The sequence below is a fragment of the Tasmannia lanceolata genome, unplaced genomic scaffold, assembly GCF_043159265.1.
Source record: "Tasmannia lanceolata isolate RefF3 unplaced genomic scaffold, GAP_Taslan_0.1 ptg000012l, whole genome shotgun sequence".
In the NCBI taxonomy this organism is placed as follows: Eukaryota; Viridiplantae; Streptophyta; class Magnoliopsida; order Canellales; family Winteraceae; genus Tasmannia; species Tasmannia lanceolata.
In genome coordinates this window covers 54,114,611-54,127,458 of record NW_027518689.1, presented here as the reverse complement: position 1 = coordinate 54,127,458, position 12,848 = coordinate 54,114,611, and the positions used below count along the sequence as shown (strand labels likewise).

At 35.8% G+C, this 12,848-nt stretch overlaps 1 protein-coding gene across 1 annotated transcript; it reads left to right on the top strand.

Moving 5' to 3' along the window:
• Positions 1–9,789: 9,789 nt before the first annotated feature.
• On the top strand, positions 9,790–10,785 carry LOC143888948 (uncharacterized). The gene has a single exon (XM_077393328.1). It carries the CDS (start codon positions 9,790–9,792, stop codon positions 10,783–10,785), a length of 996 nt encoding a protein of 331 aa, XP_077249443.1.
• Positions 10,786–12,848: the final 2,063 nt, after the last annotated feature.

The window sequence follows — 12,848 nt, the reverse complement described above, 5'->3', positions numbered from 1 at the left end:
CTATGTCTAAAATATGGATATTTTATATTGTTTTTAAAATAAGAAACTTTCTATTTTTTCTACCTCCATCCTACATCAACTATTCTAAGATTCAAAATCAACTCATTCTCATCTCAAAACTTGGCTAAAAGCTCTTTAACACCATCTCTAAACCAGTTTCTAAAATAAGAAACTTTCAATTCCTTCAATCTACATCCTTCATCAATTAAATCTAAGATTCAATATCATCTCTTCCTCATTTCAAAACATAGCTAAAAGCTGTTTGACACTGTCTCTATGTCTAAAAGACGGATGTTTTATAAAGTTTCTAAAATAAGAAACTTTCTATTTTTTTCAATCTCTATCCTTTATCAACTAAATCTCAGATTAAATAGCTTCTCATTCTCATCCCAAAACTTGGCAAAAAGCTCGTTGACATCATCTCTAAGATTTCCTATGTCTAAAAGATGGATGTTTTATAAAGTTTCTATTATAAGAAATTTTCTATTTTTTCAATCTCCATCCATCATCAACTAAATGTAAGATTCAATATCATCTCATCCTCATTCCAAAACATGCCGAAAAGCTCTTTGACACCATGTCTAGAGTTTACTAAGTCTAAAATATTGATGTTTTATAAAGTTTCTAAAATAAGAAACTTTTTTTTTCTCCAATCTCCATCCTTAATCAACTAAATTTAATATTCAATACCCTCTGATTCTCATCCCAAAACTTGGCTAAAAGCTCGTTGACATCAATTCTTGGGTTTTCTGTCTAAAAGATGGATGTTTTATAAAGTGTCTAAAATAAAAAACTTTCTATTTTTTCAGTCTACATCTTTTATCAACTAAATCTAAGATTCAATACCATCTCATCCTCATCTCAAAACTCGGCGAAAAGCACCATGACATCATATTTAGGGTATCTTATGTCTAAAAGATGGATGTTTTATAAAGTGTCTAAAATAAGGAATTTTTTTTTTCAATCTCCATCCTTCATAAACTAAATCTAAAATTGAATACCATCTCATCATCTTCTCAAAACTTTGCTAAAAACTCCGTTACACCATCACTAGCGTTTACTAAGCCTAAAAGATGGATATTTTATAAAGTTTCTAAAATAAGAAACTTTTAATTTTTTCAATCTCCATCTTTAATCAACTAATTCAAAGATTCAAAACCCTCTCATTCCCATCCCAACACTTGGCTAAAAGTTCGTTGACATAATCTCTTTGGCTTCCTATGTCTAAAAGATGGATGTTTTATAAAGTTTTTAGAGTAAGAAACTTTGTATTTTTTCAATCTACATCCTTTATCAACTAAATCTAAGATTCAATATCACTTCATCCTCACCGCAAAACATGGCTTAAAGTTCCGTCACCCCGTTTCAAGGGTCTCCTATCTCTAAAAGATGGATGTTTTATAAAGTTTCTAAAATAAGAAACTTTCTATTTTTTCAATCTCCTTCCTTCATCTACTAAATTTAATAATCAATACCCTCTCATTCTCATCTCAAAACTTGGCTAAAAGCTCGTTGACATCATCTATAGGGTTTCCTATGTCTAAAAGATGGATGTTTTATAATGTTTTTAAATTAAGAACTTTATATTTTATCAACCTCCATCCTTCATCAACTAAATCTAAGATTCAATTTAGGGGGAGTACCTAATTCAATCTTCATTCACTCCTAATTGCTATACATTTTAGTTCACCCTTTCTGTCGATGACAAAAGGGGGAGAAGTTTGAAATTGATTATCTATTCACTTGCCTATATGCACTATATGCTTCTAATTGTTATCATTTATCATTGTGCATATATTGAGGGGGAGATCCTGCATTCATTTGCCTATTATGTCACTCCATACACACCTCATAATCAATTTTGTTTGTCATCATAAAAAAGGGGGAGATTGTAAGCCCAAGGGTCTACTCTCCTATCTTGTTTTGATGATTCTAAACATAATTGATTATGATCTTGAATACTAATCAATTTGCCTTGAAGTATTGTGTTAAGATAGGTTGATCATTGAAGGAACCAACACACCACATGGTTATGCTTGAAGATGTACCACACAAGAGTCAAAAGAGCTAAGGGGAGCTCACATCATCTCTCAAGCAAGCATACACAAAATGGAAGATCAATTGAAGACCAAGACTAAAGAGAAGTTGAAGGTTATATAGATTTCATTGTACATCTTTTCTCTTTAGATTTCTAAGTCAAGGCAAGGTTTTTCAAAAAGAGTTTTCAAAAACACTTAAGAACTTAAATGGTTTAGTGAATGGTTATGTGGTGGACCAACATGTTGGGACCCTCATAAACATTCCAAAATTATCATAGGAATTGAGTTCCAAAAGCTCAAAATCAAATAAGCAATAAAAACATAAAAATCTTCTTATTTTAGGCTTCTCGGAACTCCGAGATTTTTCTCGGAGCTCCGAGCTCGGAACTCCGAGAAATGGTCCAGTAGTATTTTTCACTTCTGGTCATTTTCTCGGAACTTCGAGAAATGGTCCAGTAGAATTTTTCCAACTTCTGGCCGTTCTCTCGGAACTCCGAGAATTTGTCTCGGAACTCCGAGAACGTCGCGACAGTTAAGAAAACAGCCGTTGGCTTTTGAATTAAAAATTAATTTTTGAATTCTTTAATCCCAAACGGTCATATTTTGTTGAGAAGCTATATATACACCTTCAAGAGGATTATTTTCCTCTCTTGAATATTTGGAAAATCCTCCTTAAGCATTCAAACAAACTTGCAACCCATTTGAGCTTAAGAATTTATTTTTCTCCCCAAACTTGCCTTGCAACTTGCAAATATTTTGAGTTTGGATTTAGGCCTTCACTTGCAACCTATATTGGAGAGCAATCAAAGGGACAACATTGTGCATCAAGCTTTCAAGAGAAGCCAAGCAAATCTTCATCTTCAATTATTGTAAAGGTGGCTAGGGCGTCCTATCTTAATACCCTAGGGAGTCTCGCTTAGAACTCGGCGAAGAAGGAGAGTCGGTGTAAAGGTGTTAATGGCATACTCATTTAATATCCCTTGGAAGTGTAATCGCCTCGGAGCCGGGCATCGTGGAGGTCTCGCATAGTGAAAAATCTTAAGGACGATCTTAAGAAGAGTGGAGTAGGGCTTTGGCCGAACCACTATATATCGGTGTGTTCTTTTTCTGGCACTTTCATTCTTGATTTCGGTTTGTCATTTCATTTTGTTTTGATCTCATTTGAACTAACCAAAATCTAATCAAGAGAAGAAAATTTAAATTAGGTTCAATACTTAAATTTAAAAAGGCATAATTTAGTGTTAAAACCAATTCACTCCGCCTCTTGTTTATTTCATTTATCAACTAAATCTAAGATTCAATACAATCTCATCCTCATCTCAAAACTGAGCAAAAGGCTCCTTAACTCCCATCTCTAGAGTTTCCTATGTCTAAAAGATGGATGTCTTATAAAGTTTCTAAAATAAGAAACTTTCAATTTTTTCAATCTCCATCATTTCTCAACTAAATCAAAGATTCAATATCATATCATCCTCATCTCAAAACTGTTAAAAGCTCATTGACACCATCTCTAGGATTTCCTATGTCTAAAAGATAGATGTTTTATAAAGTTTCTAAAATAAGAAACTTTCTATTTTTCAATCTCCATCATTCACCAGCTAAATCTATGATTCAATACCATCTCATCCTCATCCTAAAACTTGGCTAAAAGCACCTTGACACCATCTCTAGGATTTCTTATGTCTAAAAGATTGATGTTTTAGAAAGTTTCTAAAATAAGAAACTTTCTAATTTTTCAATCTCCATCCTTCATCAACTAAATCTATGATTTAGTACCCTCTACATCTCATCCAAAAACTTGGCTTAAAGCTCGTTGACATCATCTCTAGGGTTTTCTATGTCTAAAAGATGTATGTTTTACAAAGTTTCTAAAATAAGAAACTTTCTATTCTTTCAATAACCATCCTAAATCAACTAAATCTAAGATTCAATATCTTCTCATCCTCATCCCAAAACATGGCTAAAAGCTCATTGACACCGTCTCTCGGTTCTCCTATGTCTAAATGAAGGAAGCTTTATAATGTTTGTAAAGTAAGAAACTTTCTATTTTTTCAATCTCCATCCTATATCAACTGCTAAGATTTAATACCCTCCCATTCTCATCCCAAAACTTGGCTAAAAGCTCGTTGACAACATCTCTAGGGTTTCCTATGTTTAAAAGATGGGTGTTTTATAAAGTTTCCATAATAAGAAACTTTCTATTTTTTCCTTTTCCATCCTTTATCAACTAAATCTAAGATCTAATACAATCTCACCGTCATCTCAAAACTTGGCTAAAAGCTCCTTGACACCATCTCTAGGATTTTCTATGTCTAAAAGATTGATGTCTTATAAAGTTTCTAAAATAAGAAACTTTCTAGTTTTTTAGTCTCCATCCTTAATCAACTAATCAAACATTCAATACCATCTCATCCTCATCTGAAAACTAGGCTAAAAGCTCCTTGACACCATCTATATGGTTTACTAAGTCTAAAAGATTGATGTCTAATAAAGTGTCAAGAATAAGTAACTTTCTATTTTTTCAATCTCCATCCTTCATCAAGTAAATCTAAGATTCAATACCCTGTCATTCTCATCCCAAAACTCGGTTAAAACCTCGTTGACATCATCTTTAGGGTTTCCTTTGTCTAAAAAATATATGTGCTATAAAATTACTAATATAAGAAACTTTCTATATTTTCAGTCTCCATTCATGATCAACTAAATCTAAGATTCAAAACTATCTTATCATCACCCCAAAACTAGGCTAAAAGGTCATTCACACCATCTCTAGGGTCACATATGTCTAAAAGATGGTTGTTTTATAAAGTTTATAAAATAAGTAACTTTCTATTTTTTCAATCTCCATCCTTTATCATCTAAATCTAAAATTCAATAACATCTCATCCTCATCTCAAAACTTGGCTAAAAGCTCATTGACACCATTTCTAGGATTTCATATGTTTGAAAGATGGATATTTTATAAAGTTTCTAAAATAAGAAACTTTCTAGTTTTTCAATCTCCATCCTTATAACCTAAATCTAAGATTTAATACCATCTCACCCTAATCTCAAAACTTTGCTAAAGGCTCATTGACGCCATGTCTAGGGTTTACTAAGTCTAACAAATTAATATTTATAAAGTTTTTAAAATAAGAAACTTTTCTAGTTTTTGAATCTCCATCCTTTATAACCAAAATCTAAGATTTAATACCATCTTACCCTAATCTCAAAACTTGGCTAAAAGCTCATTGACACTATCTCTAGGGTTTACTAAGTCTACAAAATTAATTTTTTATAAAGTTTCTAAAATAAGAAACTTTCTATTTTTTCAAGCTCCATCACGCATCAACTAAATCTAAGAGTCAATATCACCTCATCCTCATCTCAAAACATGGCTAAAAGCTCATTCACACCGTCTCTAGGGTATCCAATGTCTAAAAGATGGATGTTCTATAAAGTTTTTAGAATAAGAAACTTTATATTTTTCAATTTCCATCATTTATCAACTTAATCTAAAAGATGGATGTTCTATAAATAAGAGATTTTATGTTTTTGAATCTCCATCCTTCACCAACTAAATCTACGATTCAATACCAGCTCATCCTCATCCTAAAACTTGGCTAAAAGTACCTTGACTCCATCTTTAGGGTTTCCTATGTCTAAAAGATGGATGTATTATAAAGTTCCTAAAGTAAGAAGCTTTCTAATTTTTGAATCTCCATCCTTCATCAACTAAATCTAAGATTTATTACCCTCATGTGCTCATTCCAAAACTTGGCTTAAAGCTCGTTGACATCATCACTAAGGTTTCTTATTTCTAAATAATAGATGTTTTAAAAAGTTTCTAAAATAAGAAACTTTCTATTTTTTCAATGTCCATCCTTTATAAACTAAATCAAAGATTAAATATCATCTCATTTTCATCTCAAAACTTAGCTAAAAGCTCATTCACACTATCTCTCGAGTTTCTTATGACTAAAAGATTGATGTTTTATAAAGTTTCTAAAATAAGAGACTTTATATTTTTGAATCTCCATCCTTCACCAACTAAATCTATGATTCAATACAATCTCAACCCCATCCCAAAACTTAGATAAAAGCACTTTGACTCCATCTCTGGGGTTTCTTATGTCTAAACGATGGATGTCTTATAAAGTTCCTAAAATAAGAAGCTTTCTAATTTTTCAATCTCCATCCTTGAACAACTAAATCTAAAATACAATACTCTCATGTGCTCATCCCAAAACATGGCTTAAAGCTCGTTGACATCATCACTTGGGTTTCTGATTTCTAAATGATAGAGGTTTTTCAAAGTTCATAAAATAAGAAACTTTCGATTTTATCAATCTCCATTAATTATCAACTCAATCTAAGATTCAATACCATCTCATCATTATCTCAAAACTTGGCTAAAAGCACCTTGACTCCATCTATAGGGTTTCCTATTGATAAAAGATTGATGTTTTATAAGGTTCATAAAATAAGAAGCTTTCTAATTTTTCAATCTTCATCCTTCATCAACTAAATTTAAGATTCAATACCCTCATATGCTCATCCCAAAACATGCCTTAAAGCTCGTTGACATCATCACTAGGGTTTCTTATTTCTAAATGATGGACGTTTTACAAAGTTTCTAAATAACAAACTTTCTATTTTTTCAATCTTCATTCTTTATCAACTAAATCTAAGATTCAATACCATCTTATCCTCATCCCAAAACTCGGCTTAAAGCACCTTGACTCCATCTCTAGGGTTTCCTATGTCTAAAAGATTGATGTTTTATAAAGTTCCTAAAATAAGAAGCTTTCTAATTCTTCAATCTCCATCCCTCATCAACTAAATCTAAGATTCAATACCCTCATATACTCAACCCAAAACATAGCTTAAAGCTTGTTGACATCATCACTAGTGTTTCTTATTTCTAAATGATGGAAGTTTAACAATGTTTCTAAAATAATAAACTTTCTATTTTTTCAATCTCCATCCTTTATCAACTAAATCTAAGATTCAATCCCATCTCAGCCTAATCTCAAAACTTGGCTAAAACCACCTTGACACCATATCTAGGGTTTCTTATGTCTTTAGTTGTTTTATATAGTTTCTAAAGTAAAAAACTTTCTTTTTTTTCAATCTCCATCCATATTCAAATAAATCAAAGATTCAATACCATCTAATCCTCATCTCAAGACTCAGCTAAAAGCACTTTCAGACCATTTATGAGGTTATCTATGTCTAAAAGATTGATGTTTTATAAAGTTACTAAAATAAGAAACTTTCCATTTTACAATCTCCATCATTGATCAACTAAATCTAAAATTCAATACCATATAATCCTCATCTCAAAACTTGGCTAAAAGCACGTTGACACCATCTATTTGGTTTCCTATGTCCATAAGGTGGATGTTTTATAAAGTTTATAAAATAAGAAACTTTCTATTTTTCAATCTCAATCCTTCACTAACAAAATCTATGAGTCAATATCATCTCATCCTCATCCCAAAAATTTGCTAAAAGCACCTTGACACCATCTCTAAGGTTTACTAAGTCTAAAAGATTGATGTTTTACAAAGTTTTTGGAATAAGAAACTTTCTATTTTTTCAATCTTCATCCTTCATCAACTAAATCTAAGATTCAATACTCTCTCATTCTCATCCTAAAGCTTGGTTAAAATCTCGTTGACATAACCTCTAGGGTTTCCTATGTCTAAAAGATAGATGTTTTATAAAGTTTCTAAAATAAGAAACTTTCTACTTTTTCAATCTTCATCATTTATCAACTAAATCTACGATTCAATAGCATCTAATCCTCATCTCAAAACTGAGCTAAAAGCTCTTTTGCCACATCTCTAGAGTTTCCTATGTCTAAAAGATGGATGCCTTATAAAGTTTCTAAAATAAGAAACTCTCTATTTTTTCAATCTCCATCATTCATCAACTAAATCAAAGATTCAATATCATCTCATCCAAATCTCAAAACTTAGATAAAAGCTCCTTCACACCATATCTAGGGTTTCCTATATCTAAAAGACGGATGTTTTATAAAGTTTCTAAAAAAGAAACTTTCTATTTTTCAATCTCCTTATTTCACCAACTAAATCTACGATTAAATATCATCTCATCATCATTCTAAAACTTGGCTAAAAGCACCTTGACACCATCTATAGGGTTTCCTATGTCTAAAAGATTGATATTTTAGAAAGTTCCTAAAATAAGAAACTTTCTAATTTTTCAATCTCCATCATTCATAAACTAAATCTATGATTCAATATCATCTCATCCTCATCTATCAACTAAATCTAAGATTCAATACCCTCTCATCCTCATCTGAAAACTTGGCTAAAAGCTCCTTAACACCAGCTCTAGGGGTTCATATGTCTAAAAGATTGATGTTTTATAAAGTTCCTAAAATAAGAAACTTTTTATTTTTTTAGTCTCCATCCTTAATCAACTAAATCTAAGATTCAATATCATCTCATCCTCATCTCAAAACTTTGCTAAAAAGAGCTGAGGAGAGAGAAACTCTGAGGAGAGATAAACTCTGAGGAGAGAGAAAAGTCTACTTCTTCCTCCCCCTCTCTCCGGAGAGAGCCGGCGGCGGCCGGCGAAGCAGCAAGGGCCCAAGCCCTTCTTGTTCCTCCCTTTCCTTCTGCCAAGTTCTGCCAAGTTCAGTCCTTGGGTTCCTGTCATGGAATCCATTCCCCCAGATCCGGGCAAACTAAAAGTTATTGATTCCAGTTCTGCTCCTAGTTTGGATGGGACTTTACACTTTCCAAACTTAGCTCCAAGAGCCAGAATGGGGCAAGTTCATCCCTCCTCTGGTTTGCCCGGAGGAGGGAACAAAGGGTCCTCGTCTACCCCTCGTGGTGTAAAGAAACCAAACCCATCTCCTTTGGGTATAACTTTTGGACATCCCGACCTAACCCTGGAAAATGGGGAAGGGCAATCGTTGCCGAACCCAAACTTCTTAAATCAGCTTCAGAAAGCCAGAGCCTGTGAGGAGGAATATTGGCCATCTGGTCACCTCAATCTCCCTGAATCTCGAGTATCTCCCTCAAGCCAAAAACCCTTCAACTCTCTAACTTTGGAAGATCTTGGAAATCTTCAGTCCTCTGGAAGCTCCTCTCTCCAAGAACTTGATTTTGATCCTAGTACTCACTGGAGGAAGGGCACTAGACTTCATAAAATCTTCACAAAACCTATCCGATCCTTGCCCAGTTCTCCATATACCTCGAAAAAAAAAACAGAGGCACCCAGGTCCACTCAAGCAACCTCATCTGTAGCATTCAATCTGGATGGCTCCCAAACCCATTCCTCTAGTAAATCCTTAGGTTCATCCACCATCTCTCCCCAGATCTCAGATGGCCAGAGGTTGAAGAAGGCTACCATAAAGGGAAAGGAGAAACCCAGCTCTGTATCCATTACCAAAAATAGCAAGGACCCAGCGGTTGCTTTCCTGAGCCCCAACCACCCTCTGTCATTTCCGACAAAGCTTGACTGGCCTCAGGCTTCCAGTGCTTTTCTCTCATCCGTAGATCCAACTTCCTCCTAGATCCCAAAGCTAGACCCAGAATTTCCCCCCCAATCTGCAAGCCCGCCCAAAAATTTGAAACTTGCAAATGCTGGAATATTTGAATCTGTGTCCCATAATCAAAATGCTATTCTCAAAATCCCTGGGCTTCCCTTATTTCATTCAGGTTACCTTGACCCTAAAACTCCTCCCTCTCAAATTTTGCAATCCCAAAATTTCCCGCCTCTTCCAAATCACTCCATGGAAGACACCTCTCCTAATAAGATAGCTGCACCTTTGCCCCCTCTGCTCCCTGATCCAAAGTCTAATCCTTCCTGGGCAAATTTGCTCTCTGCATCCCCCATTCCCCCTCCTCAGACTGAATCAAACCTCCCTTTCTTCTCCCCCATCATCTCGGAAAAGGGGGAAAAAAAAGCTATTTTTAAAGAATCTGATTATGTTGAGGCGAAGGACAAATGGAAACATTGTCTCCTGGGTTTCTTTCTTGGTAGAAGACCTTTCTTCTCCACTCTTAAACAGCACCTCCAACGCAAATGGAAGCTCAAGGGAAATTTTCTTATCTCCTCCCTTCCCAAAAACTTCATCCTATTCAAATTCTCTTTAGAAGAAGATTTTCTTAAAGTGCTGGAGGCACCAATTACAACCTATGGTGGGAGGCCTCTTATTCTTCAAAAATGGTCCCCAGAGTGTTCGTTGGAGAAAAGAAAACTTTCTTCCATCCCTATTTGGATTAGATTCCCAGAACTTCACCTCAAGTTCTGGACACCCAGTGGGCTGGGCAAGTTAGCTAGTACTATTGGCCATCCCCTATTCATGGACTCCATTACTGCTGAAGGCACACATCTGAACTTTGCCAGAGTGTGTGTTGAAGTCACCCCTGAGGACGAACTTCTTGACTCCATTGAAATTGAAACCCCCTCAGGTACTTTTTTCCAAGTTGTTGAATATAATTGGAAACCCAAAGCTTGCATTACCTGCAGAGATTTCAGTCATTCTGCTGATCGCTGCCCCCTCATCCCTCTGCCTATTCCTAAGTCTAAGCAGGAATGGATAAAAATAGCTTCAAAATCTGTTGAAAATTCCCTTCCTGTTCCTCTCAATTTCAAAAACCTTCCTGAAACCCATGCTTCTCACCCTCAGCCTCAAATTAGTACCCAAAATGGTTTCAGTATTTTAGACTCCTTAGATTCAGAAATCCCTGTTGAGACCAGGTGTGGACCCCGATCCCGAGGATGAATGGGCGAGGGACACAAGATCCCACGCCGATCCTCTAAGATCTCCACAATGTGAAGGAGAGCTCTACCAAGGAACTCTCGAAATGGTGCCACTCACAGCATGGGTGGCGATCTAAATGAGATACCTCTCGATTCAAGGACTAGCCCCGAACCAAGATGTACCTATAACAAAGAAGAGTCGCCATCCAGGGAAGTAGGCCCTGGATCCCATGAAATACTCTGTTGCAACGGATAACCAGAGATACAAAAGTCCGTGCCTGATGACGAATGGGGAAGGTGTTAAGCGCCCCCAGTTCGCCCAAGTGCAAGCACCTAGTCTCTTATGCCATTTTTAATTAATTTTGAAGAGTTTTGGGCTAAAATCATGTGAGATGGGAACGAGTATCCCCGAGAAAACGTCTATCTAAGCATGCATGACCCGGGGATGGGCAAAAGAAAATAAACATCCAAATCCTAACTCACCGCATCTAATCCTAACACATCACATCTAGGAAAGCAGTAACATCCACACGCATAGCTACAGCTAAGCAGATAATCAAGATAAGATGAATAAATGTTACAACTAAGCAGGTGAGAGGACAGATAAGCACAGCAGTAAACTACCAAAGCAATAGAATAAACACACTAGCATGCGAGCCTATGTAAGAGATAATGCTGAGAAAATAATAATCAATCTCCTGCTAGGAGAGTAAGCAAGCTAACAATAGCACATAAGAAGTCAAAGATAAACACACAATGAGCTAAAAGATACAGGGAAAGAAATGAATCGGAAAATCAACGGTACATGAGGACCGATAATGTCAGGGAAAAGAAAATGGAGCGTACGATAGGCTCAGGGAGTGATCCTGATCCGCTAAAGATCGGATAAGTCTCATGATCGTCATAGCCTATCGTTGGGCTCAGCGAGGACAATCCCTATAAAGGGGCCACGCTACGTCGTCGCCCGTCCCAAAACCCGATAAAACGTCGAAAAACCGATAAAACCGGCAAACCACGATCAAAATCGGAAATGAAATGAAAGGAAGGTTCCGAGTGACCTGGCAATCACCATCCTTGCCCATTTTGGTTTTTGTATTTTTGAGAAAAGCTTGAAAGATATTTTTAGATGCTGAAATGATTTTTTTGAAGGGTTTAAAGGATTTTATTAAAAAGTTTGACTGAACTTGGGATGATGATCCCAAGCTGCCTACGTACCCTGTAGAAAGGGATCAAGCCAACGTAGTTCGAAACAGCTTTTTGAAAAATGCTTTGAGTGTTTTTTTTATGTTTTTTGGATTTTTGTTATTTGATTTTTATGTATTTTTATCCCTTTTGATTGAAAGGGGTTTTTGGCTCAAGAGGTTACCGTCCGTCATCGCCTAAACCCGACGAAATGTTCCTGTAATCAAGGGAATCCCAAAGTGCGAAGAGAATCCCAAGGAACGTGTGAAAAGATGAACCTGAAGAAGGAAAGAAATGAATCCCTAACCCTGCAGAAAATTATCATCTCGGAGAGGAATGTACCCTTGAGTCCTGTAAGAAAGGATGGCCTCCAAAAAGGGAAAATCCCTAAGCCCATGAGAAATGTGGAAATAAGCAAAGAGACATGAAGGGCGAAGGGATGGCACAAGAAACACTCCGTCATCGCCTGGACCTTAAAAGGAAATTACGAAGAAGGTCCCTAAATGGAAGGAAAGAGAAAAGAAAAGGAGGGGATCTGAGTAGCCTTATCATAGATGAAGACAAAATCTGATGGAAAGTGAGCTTATATGGTTGTCCTCACATACAACAGCACGATTGCAAAATGCCTTTCGCAGTGGACTCTAACGAACCTCCTTGAGAAAGAGAGAGAGACAAGTTGGGGTCACAACCATCAAGACATAGTTGAATTTATGAGGGAAATGATATTAACACCGCGATGCTCAGATACTTGCATTAACCCACCCTAGATTTTAGTGCTCATAGGACTACTTCCGAAGATTATTGCAATTTCCAAGATCAACAAGTCCCATGAAAGGAAAAGACAAGGTAGAATTAGCTAGATATAATTGGTTCGATATCACAGGTTAGATTCATCCAAGAAAT